The following is a 19902-nucleotide window of genomic DNA, read 5'->3' as shown; positions in this document are numbered from 1 at the left end:
AGAGCATCTCAAGTTGTCACGTCTTGCTTAATAACGCAGAATCCTATCTTAAATCCCATCTAGCTAGGGAAGGAAGAGGGAAATAGAAGGTTGTTGGAAGGCCGTCATCCTCTCCAAAGGAAGGATCATCAGTCTATTACTCAGTCTCATCCCCCTTGACTAGCATTTATCTCATTCTCAGTGACAAATCCCATTCGCAGGAAAGTCTAATGCCTTTCATCCAAGCGATTCTTCACTCCCTGAGCTGCTGGACTCCATCATCCGGACCGACTGGTGGAGAGATATCACCCTCATCCGGATAAGAGTACATCATGGCCCCAATGGAAAGCTTCTCATCCTCCCCTTCAACCTGAACCGGGACCGTCCCTAGATATTTGAATCCCAAGTAGGTGTAGAGCTTCCGGCCCATGGGACTTGCGAACAGCGTCCCGGGCTGTTTGCGCTCCCCTGCATACTCAACTCCCCAGCGGCAGAGTGCCGATGCTGCACCTCGGCGTTGAAAGTCGGGATGGGTTGCAAGTATGCGCAGGTGGAGGTGATGAGACTGGTATTTGCTGTCGGAGTACGACTTCTTGGCCGACTGGAGGGCAGTGGCGAAGGCATTCATGTGCTCAATGTTTGCATCTCGACGACATTCTGGCTTTTCTGCCCTCAGGTTCAATGTGAGTCGCGTGTAAAAGATGGAATGCTGAGGGTTGGTAGCAGTAATGTTGGAGGGGGAACTGACCTGTTGGCTGCGTGGAGTAGTTCTTGTCTCAGTTGATGTCCACCTCCCATGCAGCTACGGCCGCAGGTATCTCTTCGTCCTCGTGCAGACACGGTGAAGGAAAGGTGACAATATTGATGTAAACACCGTCTGTCTCAAGCATCGACTTGAGCATCTGGCGAGTACATCCGTAGTTGTCCTCGGGGAATCTCTTCTGGAGGGGAAACCTGTAGTTCCACTGAGGGTCTGATGGCATTGCCTCGTAAACAATCGTTGCCATGGCACTGAGGTCATGAGCTGTGGCGGCGCGCACCCGAAGATGAGGCGCGCGAAGGCGTGTCATGGTTGGTTGGGGGTTTTTGTGCAGGGGGTTGGTCTTGGAAGTCAGGCTGTGAAGTTAATGGGTATGGCGTACTGCTGCCTGATTGTCTTGCGGTCGCTTTGAATAGCTCTACTCACTGCGTGCGCCTTGAGCGTCCATGGAACTGGGCGTTTGCAGCTCCCCTTGACGGTTGGTCACAGCCCCGTGCCCTTGCCTCATCTCAGTTTCCTGATTGGAATCCCGGATACCTGTTTGGTGCCGAGTGTCGTTGTTAGAATGTACAATGCGCACATAGAATGGTATGGGACCGTGATCAAACAATCTTGAGCATACGTCTAACTTTGACGTGACTTTTTCTGTATTTTCGTCTTGATTATCTGAGTAAAGTCAGCATAGGGTGAACATTGTGGATTGGTTAGCAAATGTATGCGATCTTTCCCCTGTATCCATTCCACCAAACTTCGTTTCCGCCTTTCCCATTGTCCAGAACACTTGGTACGAGGCGTATCTTGCCGATGTCGCTTTCGATAATGAGAGACCTCATCAAATGGGGAATCAGCAGCTTTTCCAGCCTCAGGGCCAAATAGACCATCCGGCCTTTCCCACGACTACTGCAAGTCCATGGATTGGGGGAGGAGACCAGCCTCTCGATAACAATAGCAACGGCAGGGACCTCTGTACTGCATTACTGATTTCATGGCAGCTTGCAGATCCTTACAACTCGCAGAATATCCTTAAGAGGTTTTGGTATAGCCCATGGCCTGTCAGACCAGGATATATGATCTCTCGGTCCCATTCCTTCCAGACGTCTCAACTATGCAGATTCCGAATTTCGACTCGCCCATCCGCACAACACTTCAACAATACATTGTCAAACCTGGGCCTGTTTCTGAAGCCACAATCTGATCAAAGCCATATTCCCATCTGGTCTACGGCTCCCCCAGCACATCCTGGCTTCGAGGAAGGTGGTTGAGGCCTTCCTGTGACGACTACAGTGCCCCAGCAGATTTTTCCTGATTTGACCAATGATCCATCAAATTCCGTTGCAGCGGTGAAGCTATCAAAGGGATCGCATCTCTCCCGCTGATTGAAAGACCAAGCCTATGAGCTTTACGTGCCAGAATCTGCTACCTACTGCTGCGAGGCTCTTCTCGAACAACCGCCCCTCGAGTCCAAGGAAGGATATTCCCGGCAGTAATTTCAAGATGACATGCAGAAAGGCTCCATGACTAGACAGCCTGATTCAGACAATCGTGAGTAGAGCGAGGCATTGAGCTGGCTGTGGCTCAGAACGGCGCTGCCGAGGACAACAATGGCCGTTGATGTCATGTTTGCACCACGCAACCAACCTGGCCAGGCCTCGTAGCGTTTAGATGTGAAGGCTGATACAGCCCGTGAGAAATCAAATCGCCTGTCGGAGACGGACTTTCCGGGGCCATTCTTCTACCTGCACCGGATCAGACCAGGCGTGATGTCAGCTCATGTTGAACGGGGCATTGCCTATTCGGCCGACGGGATGGGAGTGTCGCCTGAGGTCGGTCCGCTGGCATGTGATGAACGGAAATAAGGCAGGAAATTATGGGGACTTTCACATGCTTCCCTCGATTGTCAAATATGACAGAACCCACCCTGTTCAGCTCACAGCCTCGAACCTCGCCTTGCCATTGAAAACGACACCGGGAAAAAAAAAGAGGGAAGTACGCCGGCATGGGTTGCAACGGCCTCGGCAACTAATGGAAACACGAGAGCTTGTCAAGATCGGCCAGGCCGGGACATCCCGAGCGCCTAGAGAGAAAGAAAAAAGCTTTAGGTCAGGATGGTTGAGGACCCCACCATTGTTGAAGGGCTACGAGCTCGACGCTGTGTTACTGTGATACCTCAGATAGCACATACTATCCGGCATACAGAAAGTACTTGGCTATACGGCCCTGCATGCATCCCGCTCTGTAGGGAAGGCGGCCAGGATTCTGCCGGCTCGTTGCGTCACTTTCTACTCGACGGGCAGGGGGGCAGTGGGGAAGGTTGGACGGGAGCCGGGACGGAGATACCAGGAAGGCAAGGGCAGGAAGGCGGGAAGGAGCTCAACACAACGCGACGCAGCACAACTGATCACTGCAAAAGCACAGCACAAACCACATGCACATATGTGGAAGCCACGAGACCCAATTACAAACCAAAAATACCTACTCGCCAGGTTTATAGTACCTAGGCAGTCCGCGGTGCCACCTGCCACCTGCCATCTTGCCGTGCCTCGCTTCGGCTTGTTCTTGCCTGCCCTGCCCTGCCCTGCTGTGCTCCTGCTCCCTTGGTACCTTCCTACCTATCCTGTCAGTGGGACGTGGGGTTCTTCCTTCCTTCCCTGCGGTCTCCTGTCAGCTTCCTCTCCGTTTCTATTAAAACAGCTCGTGTGACCACCACTTCTTGACCTCCCGTGCTCTCGTTCATGCACGCCCTTCGCATTGTTCGAGTCGACTCTTTCTCTCTCGTTTCTACAAACACCGTCGTACTGAACAACCCATCCTGGTCAACAAGAAGAATCCTCACAAGCTACCAGCAACTCGCTACATCGGACACCAGAAGAGCTTCCATCCCGACCCGCAGCTTCGTGACCACAACATCGCCGGCCAAGTACAGTTCCAACCGTCCTTTACACGCATCTACGCTCTCCCCTGCAAGTTGTCACCTTCGCAAGTTAGCTTCATCAGCCACGGGCGGCAAAGCGGCAGCAGCATCTAGCAAATTTCAGATCGCCGGTCGACGCAACATGGCTACCTTAGGAGCGTCCTACGAGAAGCGGCACAAGGTGACGGTCATTGGCTCTGGAAACTGGGGCTCGACCATCGCGAAGATCGTCGCCGAAAACACAAAGGCAAACCCCAAGATTTTCGAGCCCGAGGTGCAGATGTGGGTCTACGAGGAGGAAGTCGCAATACCCAAGGACTCCCCCCACTACGACGCCTCGGTTGGTGACGCGAAGCAGAAAATAACGAGCATTATCAACAAGTACCACGAGAACGTCAAGTACCTGCCCGGCATCAAGCTCCCCGACAATGTCATCGCGAACCCCAACCTGATCGACGCCGCCAAGGACTCGACCATTCTGGTTTTCAACCTGCCCCACCAGTTCATCGACAACGTCTGCAACCAGCTGCGCGGCCACATCGTCCCCTACGCTCGAGCGATCAGCTGCATCAAGGGTGTGCACGTGTCCGACGACGGTGTCTCGCTGTTCAGCGAATGGATCGGCGACGGCCTAGGCATCTACTGCGGCGCCTTGTCGGGAGCCAACATCGCGTCTGAGATCGCTGCCGAGAAGTGGTGCGCGACGACCATTGCCTACGACCCGCCGCCCATGGATGCTAGCCGCAACCCGACGCCCAGGACGCAGAGCCCTGCCGCAAACCAGACAAAGTTCGACCTCAGCATCACGCCCGTCAACCAGTCGCACAAGGACGCCCGCGGCCGCAACAGCAAGGTCAAGCTCACCGCCGTGCCCGACACCTTCCCGCCCCTCGACCACATGACCTTCAAGGCACTGTTCCGACGGCCCTACTTCCACGTGCGAATGGTGTCGGACGTCGCAGGCACTTCGCTGGGTGGTGCTCTCAAGAATATCGTCGCTGTGGCCGCAGGCTTCGTGGTGGGCAAGGGCTGGGGCGACAATGCCAAGTCGGAGGTCTGCCGGCTGGGAATAGTCGAGATGATCAAGTTCGGCAAGGAGTTCTTCGGGCAGACGGTCAACACGGCGACATTCACGGTGGAGTCGGCTGGCATGGCGGACCTGGTGACATCGTGCTCGTCAGGCCGAAACTTCCGCTGCGCGAAGATTTCCGTTGAGCGCGGAGTCAGCGTGGCCGAGGTGGAGCGTACGGAGCTCAACGGGCAGATGCTGCAGGGCACCTCGACGGCCAAGGAGGTCAACTCGTTCCTCAAGGCGCGGGGGCTGACGCATGAGTACCCGCTGTTCACGGCCGTCAACGACATTCTGGATGGGAAGTGCCAGGTCGACGATATCCCGGACCTGGTGGCGCAGTCGGAGGATTGGGATCTGAATGGTGAGTTGGTGAGGGACGAGTAAAGTTGTGTGAAGTGAAGCCAAGAGGCGTGTGTGTGTGTGTTGAGCGACGAGGTTGATTTGTTCTTTGTGTTTTGTTCAAGGTTTTGCTGCGCCGGAGCGGATGGCCGTGAAATCCAGACTATAGGCGAAGAGAGGTCGAACATGGAAATGGAAGCGTGGACAAGAGACGGAAGTAAGGATGGTTGAATACCCGGATCGAAAGGTCACCGAGGCTCTGGAGTCATTTTGTAGTGGGATATCTACACCCACAGCGCGTTGGTGCAGTGCAGTAGAGTGCATATATAAGAAGATACTATCACTGGCAATAGCATAGATAGATCACTGCCATCACCCTGTGTTTTAGTGTTCATCGTTGCAGACTGGTCGGTCGGCCGGTCCTTGAATATGCATTCGCCCCTGGGAGATGACCAGGCCTGGGCCATGAACATGACCTGCACCATTAACAACCCCCTGTTCAGAGCGATCCATTCCTGGGGAGATGCAGTAGTCCACGGGCGGGTTGGCGGGAACATGGAATTCCTTCCCCGCCGATCTGGCCATCTGCCAAGGGCTGCCAATCCTACCATGTCGTATCTCACATTTATTAGATACGATGGATGGCGCCCGTTTGCGACGTCGCTAACCGAATGTTCGGCCGGTCCTGCCAGTGGGACGAGAATGGGGCCGTGGAACCTCAAAAAGCCGGGCGGACGCGAGCAAACGGCCGACGCGCTCCGGATCAACTGACAAGGTCCTCGCGACAATGAGAGAAAGTGGGACTCGGCCGTGCATACACCTTTTTCACCTTGCAGTAGCAAGATACAACCAAATGCACGCAATGCACGCCCATGCGCATGCGTGTGGTGGGGTGTGCAGGTAACATCAAACCGAAACCCAGAGTCCCAAAACCCAGTGGAGCTTGGCAAGATGTGTTCCAAGAGAAAAAAAAGGAAACGGGCGTCCTCAGCGGGTGCCCAAGCCACAGCCGGCAAGCCAAACCCAATTAAGACGCGGTGTCGCTGTCGAGCCCGAGTCAAAAACGCGGGAACGCGTCTCGAGACGTGTGGGGGCACGGACGGCCGCGTTGAAATCCGGGGGACGAGGAAGAGAAGGTGTGAACCCTCTTCTGGCACGGCGCTGTGACGTCGCCCTCGTTTTACCTTTGGATCTCTCTTTTATTAACTCTCGAGGTGGACATTGCGAGACCGCCACCCTCGTCATGGCCTTCTCCTCTTTTCCCTCGTCTATTATTCTTTATTTCCATCGTGAAGTCACATGCTTGTAAATACTGTCTATCCATGATCCATATGTGGATGCTGTACGTTCCGTGATATATGCTTGGTTCTCCTGAGGAGAGCTGAGGACTATGACAATGTTCGCTTCAGGAGAGGTGGTGCCGGCCCAGCCGAGCCAGGAATCCCACCTGCTGTCCCCAGAGACCTCTGCTGTCGATTCGGATAATGGCCAGCTTGAGGATCTGAAAGGGGAAGGTTTCTCTCAACTTGTCGAGGCAGAGCGCCATTCACTCGCAGAAGAAGCGGGAGCGGCAGCGGCAGCCACACCTTGTCATCGCCAACAAACGCAGCTCAAGACTGCCGCTTCACTCGCCAACCCCGGTACCTGCAGTACATCCACAAGCACAACCACAGGCAAAAGCAAAACCACCACGCCACAAGCGACACAGAGACCGAAAAAAAGCAACAACGCCAAGATGAGCGCGAAAGCAGCCCTGTCGGCCTCACGGCGCGCGACCCCAATCAACATCCAGATCGTCCGCCTTGGTGCTTCTTCTTCTGCTCGTCCCTCCTCCTCCTCCTCCTCCTCGTCATCTTCATCAACAGCAAACGGCCCACAAGAATTTGGGCTCGCCCACTCCTTCACCATGAACATGCTCCCCATGACCAAGATCAGGGAGCTCTGCCTGCACGCTGCGGGCCATGCCCGGCGAAACTTCGACGTCGTGCTGGACGGGTCGCGCTTCGAGGCGCGCGACAGGGACGGGCACGTCTTCCAGGGGCACGAGACCCTTTCCGAGGAGATCCTGAGCGGGGAGACTATCTACCTGGTAGAAGACGGGCTGGATGCGCGGGGGGCGGCGAAGGTAGTCAGGGGCAGCAAAGGGGCAAGCGAGAAGCCCAAGAGCACCTCCAGGGAGAGGGGTCGGCTGCTGTGCCTGAAGAGCCTGGAAATTGAGGGGGAGGAGGAAGAAAAGACGAAGACGCCTTACCGCACACCTTCGGTCTCGTCCAGGGCATCGTCGTCGCGAAGTGACTCCAAGGGGAAGGCTGGGCAGCCTAGATTGACAGCCTCCCAGAAGGCGTTGGCCATCGCTCAGGGACGCACCCCAACACCTCAGGAGCCGGTTGTTGGAAGGACGCTGCCCACAAGTTCTGCCGTGAAGAAGAGCTTGCCGTCACCGGCCCTAGAAAAGGTGGGAGAAGCGCCTGATGGAGAGGTGCGTGATGGGGAAACTGATGTGGGTGAGCCAGCCGAAACCGACGACTTGGACGCCAACTTGGGTGCTGCCTCACCACTTCGCAGCCCATCCCCACCACCGCCGCCACCTCAACCACAAACACAACCATACGCAATCCCACCTAACCTCCAGGATTCCCAACTTGTCATCCCGGACTCACAGGACCCCTTCTCCCAAGGACTCTTTTCTCAGGAATCTGTCGAAACTGATCACCCTGCACCTACACTTCCAACGCCTGACACGTCTTGCACGCAGAAGGCTCAGTCGCGTCCTTTGCCACGCGTCCAGACTACCACTGCTCAACCAAAGTTGCAGATGTCCAGACCAGATCCATACGACATCAACACTGTGCTGTCAGACGAGGAGGACGAGCGTTCAGATGAAAGCAACACCAAGACTGCCGCCAACATCAAGATGTCATCCTCGGTCCGAAAGCTGGGCAGCGCGACCGCGCGGCGCCGATCTGTCGTGCCACCGCCTGTGTCGCTCCCATCTCCGCGTCGTCATCAATCGGGCGAGGCATCACGGTCGCCTTCCAACAAAGGATCAGTCCCCGCCGTCGGCAGCAAGACGTCGACCCCGACTAAGAAAGCAACACCAACCAAGGCAAACCCCTCATCGCCAGCCGCACCGCTGCCGTCCTCACCTACCACCCACGTCGCAGCTGCCATCGCCAAGGGAGGACAGCGCGCTGTCGGAAGGAACACGCAGCCCTCGCTGCCTAGCCCAGGCCAGATCGTATTTCGCGTCCATGATTCCGACTCCGATGACGATTTAATCGAAGAGGCGTTTCGGGACCTGTCCGGCTCGATTCCGACGCCCTCGCTGCCATGGTCTGCACCTCCTCTGCGCGCGGCGCCAGACGCTGAAACGGGTGCTGATGACCAGCCTCCTGCAAGCCGGAGCATGGCTGAGGATGAGGAATATGCAGCACTAGTGGAGGATGAGGTTTCCATTGTTAGCGTCTCCCCAAAGAAGCGCCTTCCGAAGAGCCCTGTGAAGAGCCCCTTCAAGAAGCCACTCGGACAATCCCCATCTCCAGGCAAGAAGTCGAGTCAGAAAAGTCCTACCAAGACACCCATTATTACAAGTCCTTCAAAGAGAGAAGAGGCCACCATTGTTCACGACTCATCCAGTGCAGAAGAAAGCGACAATGAGGAAGACGTCCGGATCGTGAAGAAAGAGCCGCCCAGCAGCGAGGAAAGCCTTTCATCAAGAACAAAACTGGCAGATATCCCTCCTATTGACGAAAATCCTCAACACGTGGAGAAAAACCCACCGGAAGTCATAGAGCTGTCGTCGGGCAGCGACTCGGATATCGAGCCTTCCGAGAGTATGCTGGAGGACGACGAGGCCGAGCTACCAAGCATCAACGTCGAGCCGCTCACGAAGGAACAGCTCCCACCCCTCCCCCGATCCCCAGCGCAGGCCAACCGTTCGCCTGCGCGACACAGCCCTAAGAAAGAGCCTATCAAGATCGAGCCAGATTACAAAGAGCCGCCGCCCTCCGCCCAGGCTAGCAAGCGCAAGCGCACCACCAGCGAAGAGCCCGACCCCGAGGATGAGCAGCATAAGAGAAAGAGACGGAAGAGGGCTGCTAGGAAGGCCAGTCAGAAGCGCAACCGCGGGCAGAGGGCTGCGATGCTCCTGCAGGAGGAAAAGGAGAAGCAGCTTGCCGCACTGCAGGAGGAAAAGGAGAAGCAGCTTGCCGCACTGCAGGAGGCAAGGAAAAAGCAGGCGCTTGAAAGGGCCCACCGCCGTGCCCTGGAGCTCGAGATGATCGTGTCGTCGCCTATCAAGCGGGAGTCGAGCATTGACCTTGGTGAGGAGGCCGACGATGACGACAGCGGCCTCGGATCGAGTGCGTACGGCGACGACGCGGGTGCGGATGCGGACCGCGCGGGGGTGCCGTTGGACGGAGACGATAAGAACGACTCCTTGTCGAGCAAGGAGGCCGAAGGCCACCATCCTTCGTGGCGCAAGCTGAGCAAGCTGCATCTCTCGTCGTCGCCGCCCAAGGGAAGCCGTGACGCCCCTAGACAGGACAGCATAGACCACCAGATGGTGCCTCCGACCTCCACCCCAGCTATTATCGAGGCGCAGTTACAGCAGTGCGTCGAGGAGCGGTTCCATCGCATGCCGTTTGACGACTGGGCGTTCCTGGAGAGCACGCTCGGGAAGGGATCGAGTGGCGGGCACGGCTACTCACCGCTCGAGGTGCACAATCGTGTCCACTTGGGCATGATGCACCGAGCACAGCTTCCTCCGGTACATGCGTCAAGCGAGAGAGAGTCCGGAGATGCCCGTGCCATGACCCAAACCGAGTCCGAGTCTCCTGCTCTCCCCGGTCAGGCCGGTGACGACGATGCTCGGCCGCAGCGCTCGGAAGCCCCGTCGCCTAAGGAGCACAGGGCCAGGGAGGGAGGAGCAGCATGATACGGTGAAGGCGCGTGAGGAGGCGCAAAATGAGAGGCTTAGGGAGGACCAGAGGGCCAGGGCGGAGAAGAAGGCGAGAACCCGTCAGAAGCTGCGAAGTGAGCGAGACAGGAAAAAGCAGCGTAGGCGCAAGGCTAGTCGCCGGTACCACCGCGACTTCCGAGGCTCATGTGCTGGCAGCGAGAACAAGGAAGCAAAGGCACAAGCAGAACGGTCCCTGAGGAAGTTGAACAAGGGGGTTTTGTACAATTGTGAGGTTTTGTGTGGCGTTATGGCTAGGGAGGGTGATTTGGGCTTTGTCTGGCGTTATGTGACCTGTACAGTAGGCTAGCCATAGTCTGTAGTATGGAATTCGATGAAGAATGCTTTGGCAATCTGGATTAGGAGGGAGTGAACACGGACGCTGTCATGAAAGCGGTTCAGGAAGGGAGGTGGTGGACTGGTGAGGGATGCTGACATAATGCTGGAGCAGCCACAGCCGAGCTCTTATCTTATCGTAGCTTCACCAGAATTCAGGACGTCACCAAGCCAGCCGAGGCATCGATCTTCTCTCGTGTGCCTCCGTCCTTTCGAGATCCAAACAACCACCGCCCCTCGACCCCACGCAGATGCGCCGCAGCGCCAGTGACCGACAGGATGGCGTCCCCAGTTGACAAAGGCGAGGAACCTTGGAACGACAAGACCAAGGAGGAGTTCAACAGGTTGGTAGCCGCCTCACGCACCGCACGCTTCTGGCCCGTCGGCTCCTTGTCGCTGACCTTGTACCGCAACCACCCAGCAAGAGCAAGAGCAAGTGGCTCGACCCGTGCCAGGAGGCCGCCTCCAAGAGCATCAAGTGCCTCAATCGGAACGGCGGCGACAGGGCCATGTGCCAGGACTACTTCGAGTGCGTTTTCCACGACCAGGCCGATCTGGTGGACCGGGCGTACCTGGGTTGAAGACGACAAGGCTGACAAGGGATGTTTCTAGGGCATATAGGGAGTGCAAGAAGAATTGGGTATGAATGCGAATGGTACACCTGGGGTTGCGATGCGTTGCTAACGAGGAGGCAGATCAATAAGCGGAAGGCTGAGGGTGGCGGCCTCTTCGGATAGGATCCTAATAAATATGCGGGCGATTTGTTAAAGAAACGCAAAATGTCCCCTCAGGCTGGAATCGACCGACGACGGGCCGATACGATACGTGCCGGGAGGACCGCCGGGTATATAACGCCCAGCACGCACACCCCACTCTACAAAAGGCAAACGACGCTCACATTTCGTCAATGAGGAATCGACCGTCCGAGCTCACGAGTTGGTTGGGACCCGGACGGTTGGCGAGGGCATCTGGTTTGACTCAAGGCCATGGTGGGATGGCGAGAAATGGGCTGCCGAAGCACATGGGTCTTTCTCGCATGGGTCCCATCTGGCCAGTTCTCTAAACGGCAAATAAATTCTGACGTGGGGGGGGGGGGGGAATGGTGTTATTCACCGGGATCTCACGGTCATTTCCCATGCAGTGTTCTCGATTCGCTCTGAAGAGCCACGACCAAGTCTCGCAATTCTCTGCAGTCACGTTGCGAACTCGAAATTGTATCAAGACCAAAAATAAACAAACTTTGAATTACAGATCGAGAGGCACAGTATTGACAGGTTTTGTCTCTGCTATTTTTGTGGTCTAGGGCCCGGTGCAGTGGCACTCATGGGCTAGAAACGATGACGATTTCTGCCAGGAATATTTCAGGGTATCGTAGCACGCGCTTCATCTGAGAGAGAATTGCATGAGATTAGTCTGAAGGGAAACTCGTGGAGGCACCAACCTCATTCTTGGTGAAGGAAAAGCCAGTGCGCGCAAATTCCTGGTGCATGGGGAGGAAATCGAAAATTCTCGACATCATCGGAATTCAATATTACAAGCACTCAATTCTAAAATATTCTTTCAAATGTTGTAAATTGACTTCTGAATCTCCCGTGATTTCTGTCCGTGATGGTCCTCAGGCATGTCCCCGCACGGGCCAACAGGTGCAAAACCAGGACATACAGATTGCAACTTGGAGAGTGAGCACTTCCATTCTATGGAGCCACTCTGCGAAATTCTCACGATACAGTTCGACCGGGTCATAGGGGAGGATGGAGTGAATTTTCTAAAGCGAAAAACGTCTCATATTTACACACCTTCATCAGATCGCATGGGCGAAACACGTCTTGTGGCACCCTGCAGAGTTCTAGAGAGTCCTCATCTCATCCGGCGGCTCGCCCTCTCCGCCCGCCGTCCGCCCCTCCGACCCCGGCAGACAGATTCGATTCGACTCGATGCGATACAGTTGATCGCATGATACCGATATAAACGCCACGCCATCATGTCCATGTACGGCAGGTACTACAGGCCTGCACTGAAGAACAGCGTCGATGTTCAACTGCAGACCGCCTTTAACGAGGGTCTCTGGTCCAACGTTGCCCGCCTCGCCGCCCAGCGGTTCAAGGCCAAGAAGGACCCATACTATGAGGTTGGCCACCAGCGAGCCGCCTTCGCATTTGAAATTCTAGACCACGTACTGATTTGAGACACAGGCGATACGGATCTGCGCAGAGTCCCAGTTGGACACGGTGACGGAGAAATCCGCTGTCGTGTTCGCCGTCGACGCCCTGGCCAGGGACAAGAACGCCGTACCGGACTTTGACTCCATCGAGCTGTATGAGTGGGCGCTCAGGGAGGCTGCACCGCCGCTCGACTACGCGCAGTCGATTGGTGTCCTCCGGGCGAAGTGGGCCAAGGCAAACCCGTCCAGCCCCAACGTGGTCGAGTGCCTCAAGGCGTGTGTGCTTGCGTGGGACCTAGTAAACGCCCAGCAGGTATGTTGTCACTGGCCATTCTGTGCGTTCTTCTACGGTAATGCTCACCACAACAGATCGCCGCCACATTAGACAAGGGCCAGCCGGGGAAGAACAACGGCAAAAACACATTCTGGAGCATCACGCTAACCCACCTCCTCTCTGTGAGCATTTAAACACTCCATGCCCAGGGACCTCATCAGACTGACAAATTTAGACTAGCCCACAATGCCCAGAAAACATGAAGGTCATGTTCGGCAAGTTGTCGCGCATGCAGCTTGAGAAGGCGGCCACCAACGCTGCTGACGCCAAGGCCGCAGGCCGCGCTCTCCGGGAGGAGGAGGAGATCAACCTCTACTACCACGTGGCCGGCAAGGATGCGTACCTGAAGTCACTTTCAGCGGAGGCAAATCCAATTGGGGTTCTCGAGCAGTTCAAGCAGGGCCGGAAGCACCTGCTCCAGCAGTGCCTGGAGACCCTGCAGGAGGCTGGGGACTGGGAGACCATCTACAGCACGTGCCGGCAGGCGTTGAGCAAAGAGGACGACAATGGGAAGCCATCGTTCCTCGCTCTTGACATGCGAATATGGAAACTATTCGTCAAGTCCGCGGGCACGAAAGGAGACGTCGAAGCGTAAGCAACATCACTTCTTCCTGTTGACCGCTGACCTCCTACTGACGAGTTGTCCAGTGCTTTCACGGAGGTTCAGGAGGTGCTGCAGAAGTTCGTCTCGGTCCAACAAGGCGTGGCACCAATGTACAAGAAAAACATCGGCCTGGCGCTCCTGGAACTGGCCTTCAGCTCACCCACCAGTCTCCTGCCCCCGAGCCTCGACCCGAGCAAGCCATCGCACCGGGTAATCCAGTTGTACCTTTTCATCGAACAGAACCTGCTCCAGCGCGCCACTTTCGACGACGTGAAGGAGTATGTGTCTCAGCTTACCTTTGAAGAAGCCAAACACTTCCTTGGAAACCTGAGAAATATAGTAGCCGGAAAGGTGAGCACTGCTCTAGTCTGCAACGATGGTCAAAACCCTTCTGACTAGATTCTACCCACAGACCCCAGATGCTCAGAGACAGCTGGTTTCCCGCGTTCTCGAGATCAAGTTCAGGTACTTCCTGACCACATGCCCTCTGACGCAGGAGTACATCGCCGTCGTGGCGGAGGCCGGCGACTCGCAGCTCAAGTGCAAGCTCTGCTCCTCCACCACCACCACCAAGAACTGCACCTCGTGCCTGGAGGGCGTGGCCACCACAGCACTCTCCACCTACCAAGGCCTCGGCAGGACGCCCGAGGCCCTCAAAGGGCTCGACAAAGACCCGCACGTCGACCTCGCACTTGTCGCAGCATCAGCCCTCCTCAAACTAAGCGGCCTGCGCCAGTCCCCTTCGCCCAGCAGGCTGCTGCCCCTGAGCACTGTCGACGCCTCGAGGCTCCTCCAGGCGGCCGTGGTCCTGGCGGCGCAGCTGTCCAAGACGCCCAACGAGATCCCGCTGCGCCTGCTCCTCGTGCAGGTGTACCTCCTCCTCGGCTGCGGCTCGCTGGCGCACGCGACCTGGGTGCCCATGGACGTTAAGCGCACGATCCAGGACGCGCTCAGCCCGCTGTTCTTCGACCGGCTGTCGGGCCTCTCGCCGGGGCTATTCCAGCACTCCGGGCCGGGTAGACAGGCCCTCACCGAGCCGCTGGCCTCGTACTACTCGGGCTGCCTGCGGGAGAGGTCGCCCGTCAAGATCTGGGACGCCTTCGCGGCGGGGAGCTACACGTCGATCCTGGGAATGGCGGCGTACTCGGATCGGCTGCGGCGGAGCTGCACGCTGGTTATGAGTGTTGTTGAGGAGAGGAGGGCGGCTCGGGCGTTGGGTAGCAAGATCGAGGGCGGGATCGAGCAGTCCCCTCTGCTTGGTGAGTTAGATCTCGACACACGCGCCCGCCTTTGGAGTGGTTTCCCGGCTGACTTGTGGCAGCACACATCACGGAAGACACAACATTCGTCAACGCCATCGACTACGGCTCCTTCCCGAGCCTGGAGAGCTCACACACTGCACCTCTCCACGACATAGTCAGGCTCGGCCCAGCCCTCTCAGTAAGCTCGTTTTCTCCTTCCCATAACGCATCAATGACCGTACCAGTCTAACATCCCAACCCCCAACAGGACGAGCGCTGCCGCCTCGCCCTCCTAACAGAACAGTTCCTAGACGTGGTAACCCACAAGCCCTCAAAGGACTACAAGCCCACAAAGGCCAACGAAGCAGCCGCCCGCGACAAGGCCTACCAGATAGAGACATACGCCCGCCTCGCAGAGTCCATGTCGACCCTCCTCCACCGCCCCTCCACGCCCGCCCAGCTCACCCCGGCGGAGCACAAGTACCACACGGCCGTCGCCCTCCTCGCGGCGCTCGCGCGCACCGCCCTCGACACCCCCAAGTCCGCGAGCACGCCCGCCCCGGCCGCCTTCTCCACCGCCGCGGAAGGGGTGCGTGCCTCGCTCGAGGCGCTGCGCGCGGGGGCGTTTGACGTCCCGCCGCGGATGGCTGCCCTCCCCGGCGGCGAGGGCGACGTCTTCCACCACCTGACGGCACCCCTGTCGCTGTCCCTCCTGCGCGACGCCGCGCTGGCGGCGAGGTGGGCCGCCGGGTCGCTGGTGGCGTTCCACGGGGAGCAGGGCGCGCGGGACAGGTCGGGCAAGAGCGGGCTGCACAAGGACGTGCTCGCCGAGGCGAAGGGGCTGGACGAGGTCGCGGGTAAGTTGCTGGGGTCCGTGAGGGCGCGGGTGAAGGGGCTCAAGGAGGTCCTCGGGCTCGGCGGCTGGCTTGACCGGATGGAGGGGTGGGCGTTCGGGGAGGATGAGCTTTCCGGTCTGGTTCGGGATGTTGTTGGTGAGGCGAATGTTGAGGAGTGGGGTGGTCGGGTCGTTGAGAGCTGGAGGGAGGGCGTGAAGGGGCTGGGGATGGTCAAGATGGAGTGAGTGGGTGGACCGAGGGCTGGAGGCGGGGATGGGGGAAATGGCCATATCCATGCGAAGAAATCCTAGAAAACGAGGAGTCATGGGGGATAGAAAAAGAAATGGAATTCGATTGATTTATTGGGTATATCCCTCACTGCCAGGCTAAGTGTCATGTTGTTGCCATCAAGAATACACTCAGTCTGTCTGCTGCCCCAAGCCGGCTCAGTCCGAAATTCAGTTTGTAAACTCCTTGCAATGCAGCGTCGTGATTCATTCGTTCCCGTATGTTCCGTTCCCTTCCAACTGATACCATAATGTGCACGTCCGCCCTCCTTACCAAGTAAGTATCCTCTCTTGAACCCTCCCCACCCGAAGCGGCCAGCGCAAGAGATCCATCTGCCTCATTTCCCCCGCGTCGCAGTTGTTCAGGTCACTACCTGCTCGACCTCCTCTTAGAAGCACCCGCCCTCTTCACGGCGAGGCTCTGCTTCTCCTCGCGCAGGGTGACCCAGATCCAGAACCAGCTGATGACCTCGACAAAGGCGAAGGCGAAAAAGACCCTGTTCTTGAGCCCGTCACCGCCCCAGGTGCTGGCGGCGTAGCCCGGGGGGTGTATCCCGGTGGTGGGGTGGGCCATGCGGCCCCGGACGGAGGAGTCGTCGCGGTAGATGGGGCTCGAGGGCGAGAAGAGGAACGAGTAGGTGACAAGGAAGAAGGAGATGAGGAGGCGGATGGGGGCTGGAGAGCGGCTGTACGTTAGCTCCTTGCTCTCTTGTCCTTTTTGCCCTCCCTATCTCTCATGGATAGAGGGAATACGTACCCTGAGTCCCCCAGTGCTCGAACAGGCCCACCTCCTCGGGCAGGCTCAGGGAGACAAGATCTGTCAGGCCCATGGTTGCGAGGATGACGGCGAGGAAGGCCAGGGCGGGCGAGTGAGTCTCGAAGGACCTGTCGTAGGGCATCCCCATGGACTCGCCCAAGGCCCAGACGAGGGCCTGGTCGGCGATGGTCATAGGGTTGGTCAGAAAGAAGAAGCCGAGGGTGATGTGGAAGAGCGAGAGCGAGGTGATGATTGTCTTTGCGGATATGAGGGCCATGGTGTTGTCACTTGGTCAGCCAGCGGGCTGTTTTATTGGGGTGTTCCGGTCGTTTCTGCTGCCAGTTCGACAGGGTCGTCGTCGTCAAGACACGGAGAGAGTTGGAGTGTGAAGACAGTCAGTCAGCCAGTGTGTCGTATAGCGAGCGGTTCAGCTCCGGTTCCGGGTGTGCCTGGTAGAGAGGAGAAGGCGGGTTCAGCCATGCGACCTCGTTCCCGATTTGAGCTCAACGTTTGGGTTGGTCGAGCTTGAGCTTGCTGCCCTGTTTGTTCACATGCCGCCAGCTGCCCCGTGCTTGCTCTTGCTGTACGTAACAGGTCAAGCGGGCAGCCCTGCCTCGAGTGATTGGTCACCCCCACTTTCAGGGGTCCTCTGGCGTGGGCTGCTGCCCTGGCTGTCCAAGGGCCCACCTACCTAGGTAGCAGGGGTAGCTCTCTGACGGGCAGGACCCAAGCTGGTAAATGTGCCTAGGTACTTTGGGATAGCTTCTTCGATCTTGACCTGCACAGTCCTCCTCCACCATCATCATGATGTTATAGCATATACTCACCCACCAACTTCCACATCCTAATATTCGCTCAATATGTCCTCATCCTCATCCCCCTTCGACCCTCCCCTCGACAAGCCCCGCCACCTGCGCTACTGGCAGCGCTGCGCCCGCACGCTTCTGCCCCACCACTACACGCCCAACGACAGCCAGCGCCTGACCCTCGGCTTCTTCATCATCGCCGCCATCGACCTGCTCTCCTCTCCCACAGACCAGAAGCCCCTCCTCACCCCGGCAGACCGCCGCAGCCTGCGCGCCTGGGTCCTGTCGTGCCAGCACCCCCACGGTGGATTCTGCGGCAGCCCGTCCCACGTTTTCCCCCGCGCCCAATATGACGACCGCGACGCAGGCGGAAATGCGAACATCGCGGCGACCTACTTCGCGCTGCTGTTGCTGCCCATGCTGACGGAGGCTGATCAAGCCGAGGGGGGCGCGTACGCAGGTGTCGACCGGGCCAAGACGCTGAGGTGGCTCCGGAGGCTGCAGAGGGTCGACGGCGACGGGAGCTTTGGCGAGGTCGTATATGAGCTGCCTTCTTTTGAAACCACAGATGAAAGACAAGACGGAGACGAAAGGAGCAGGAGGTACATGATCGGCGGCGGCAAGGACATGCGCTACTGCTACCTCGCCGCCTCCATCCGGTGGATGCTCCGCGGCGACGTGCCCGAGGGCGACGGGGCCTACGTCGAGGATATCGACGTCGCCGCGCTGGTGCGCCACATCCACCGCAGCCAGTCGTACGACGGCGGCTTCTCCGAGAGTCTTGGCCACGAGAGCCACGCCGGGTATGCGTACTGCGCCGTCGCGGCCTTGGCCCTGCTAGACCGGCCTACCGGGGGCGGCACATCCGGTTCCGAAGCGGGAGAGCAAAAGACACCATCTACACATCACACACAGAGCAGGTCGTTACAGGAGGGAATAGGGGATATACCAGGCTTCATATCCTTCCTCGTCTCCAGGCAGTTCGCATACCTCGACGCCCAGGAGAAGAAGGCGGAAGAAGAGGACGACGAGGACCCCGAGACCGCGAACTTCCAGATGGCTGGGCTCTCCCTCTCTGAATCCCACGACGACACAAACCACATCGGCTTTAACGGCCGCTGTAACAAGGTCGCCGACACGTGCTACACCTGGTGGGTCCTCGGCTCGCTGTCCATACTGGGAGTCCTCGACGACGCCTCCCGAACCTCCGGCTCGTTCCCATCACCCAACACAGTCGGCCCAGCGGCCCTGGGCGCGGCCCGGACCTTCCTCCTCGACAAGACCCAGCACGCCATCGGCGGCTTCGGCAAGCGCGCCGGCGATCCCCCAGATATCTACCACTCCAGCCTGGGCCTCTTCGCCCTGGCCACCATGGGCGACCCGTCGCTGAAGAAGGTCGATGCCGGGCTGGCCGTCAGCGTGGACACGGTCAGGAAGATCGAGGCCGGGAGGAAGGGGCTGCTGAGGAGGGCGAGGCAGGGCGAGGACGGCGGGGGTGCCGCCTCGGGAGCTGGGTATGGGAAGGCCCTGGTGGACATGGCCGTCTCCATGGGGAGTGGTGGCGAGAGGCCTGCATGGTTGGACGTTACAGTGTGAGAGCCTGGCCATAGCTGTTACCAAGTCACCCCTTACTTTGATATCCCCATATAGCAAGCGATTTTAATCCCAGGTCATGTTTCAACACCTGTGGCACAACTGTACATTACAAGAGTTCCAATAATAATGGTTCCAAGTTCGAGTGTACCAACGCCCAGTTCGAATGTACCAAAAGTGTAATTTTTTTGCCTTGTGGGGGTCGCCGTTCTTCTTCTGGACGATGCTGGGGTCTGGGTGGTGGTCAGACCCCCTGCTCCAGGGAGAAGCATGCCCAGGAAGAGCACAGGCGGCAGCATTTCGTTGTCTGCCTTGATTCAGGGCGGTCTTGTTCGTTTGAACAGGGCAGGTAGTAGCCCCAAAGGAATGGGAAGACAGGCACGGGTGAGAGGTGGCGGGGACAGTGGCCGGGGGGCATTCACCAGCCCAGCAGAACAAACCCCTCCTTCCACTAACCCCGCTGTGGCCCTGTCAGGCCACAGCACAATGAGATAGATCATTGTCATAAAAGAGGCCCAGGGAGCGCTGTTGTAAATTCCTGGGCACATGGTGCTAATGCCCAGTCCAGACTCGCCAGTCAAACGTCCTCGAGGTAGTTGCCCATCCACCAGGACCAAGGCAGAATACACCACAAGACTAGATATCACACGCACATACACGTAGACACAAGCCGAGCACAAACAATTGGCACTAGAGAATCAGTCACGCAATCTGATGATCCCAAGGCCTCAATAGTCACGCTCTTGTGAACAGCAGTACATTCCATCCCTCCCCGACCAGGTTTCAAGCTAGAGAAATCCGAAAGTATTCAGAGGTATCATTTGAGGGTGAAAAAGGGCGACAAATATTTCGGGCGTCGGCTAAAGTACACTAGGGAAAACAAGAACTGGGTACGAGAAAATGATAATGGTTGGTACAAGTTTTTTTTA

At 57.7% G+C, this 19902-nt stretch overlaps 6 protein-coding genes across 6 annotated transcripts; 4 read left to right on the top strand and 2 right to left on the bottom strand.

Annotated features, from left to right (window-relative positions):
- Positions 1–232: 232 nt before the first annotated feature.
- On the bottom strand, positions 233–1049 carry INS49_004832 (uncharacterized protein; the record flags this gene model as incomplete). The annotated part of the gene is made up of 2 exons (XM_043165620.1): positions 233–727; positions 786–1049. 2 exons carry the CDS (start codon positions 1047–1049, stop codon positions 233–235), a joined length of 759 nt encoding a protein of 252 aa, XP_043017749.1.
- Positions 1050–3792: 2743 nt separating this feature from the next.
- INS49_004831 (uncharacterized protein) lies at positions 3793–5106 on the top strand (the record flags this gene model as incomplete). Its single annotated transcript, XM_043165619.1, has 1 exon — positions 3793–5106. One exon carries the CDS (start codon positions 3793–3795, stop codon positions 5104–5106), a length of 1314 nt encoding a protein of 437 aa, XP_043017748.1.
- Positions 5107–6796: 1690 nt separating this feature from the next.
- Positions 6797–11091, top strand: INS49_004830 (uncharacterized protein; the record flags this gene model as incomplete). Its single annotated transcript, XM_043165618.1, has 6 exons — positions 6797–9917; positions 9973–10248; positions 10470–10698; positions 10776–10883; positions 10967–10994; positions 11050–11091. The coding sequence occupies 6 exons, from the start codon at positions 6797–6799 to the stop codon at positions 11089–11091; spliced, it is 3804 nt and encodes a 1267-aa protein (XP_043017747.1).
- A 1244-nt stretch (positions 11092–12335) lies between these two features.
- On the top strand, positions 12336–15775 carry INS49_004829 (uncharacterized protein; the record flags this gene model as incomplete). The annotated part of the gene is made up of 8 exons (XM_043165617.1): positions 12336–12482; positions 12547–12828; positions 12885–12971; positions 13025–13440; positions 13498–13804; positions 13866–14712; positions 14775–14893; positions 14963–15775. The coding sequence occupies 8 exons, from the start codon at positions 12336–12338 to the stop codon at positions 15773–15775; spliced, it is 3018 nt and encodes a 1005-aa protein (XP_043017746.1).
- Positions 15776–16187: 412 nt separating this feature from the next.
- On the bottom strand, positions 16188–16851 carry INS49_004828 (uncharacterized protein; the record flags this gene model as incomplete). The annotated part of the gene is made up of 2 exons (XM_043165616.1): positions 16188–16492; positions 16575–16851. The coding sequence occupies 2 exons, from the start codon at positions 16849–16851 to the stop codon at positions 16188–16190; spliced, it is 582 nt and encodes a 193-aa protein (XP_043017745.1).
- Positions 16852–17434: 583 nt separating this feature from the next.
- INS49_004827 (uncharacterized protein) lies at positions 17435–18976 on the top strand (the record flags this gene model as incomplete). Its single annotated transcript, XM_043165615.1, has 1 exon — positions 17435–18976. The coding sequence occupies one exon, from the start codon at positions 17435–17437 to the stop codon at positions 18974–18976; it is 1542 nt and encodes a 513-aa protein (XP_043017744.1).
- Positions 18977–19902: the final 926 nt, after the last annotated feature.

This window comes from Diaporthe citri (genome assembly GCF_014595645.1).
Source record: "Diaporthe citri strain NFHF-8-4 chromosome Unknown scaffold_13, whole genome shotgun sequence".
NCBI lineage: Eukaryota > Fungi > Ascomycota > Sordariomycetes > Diaporthales > Diaporthaceae > Diaporthe > Diaporthe citri.
This window is presented reverse-complemented; position numbering and strand designations above follow the sequence as displayed.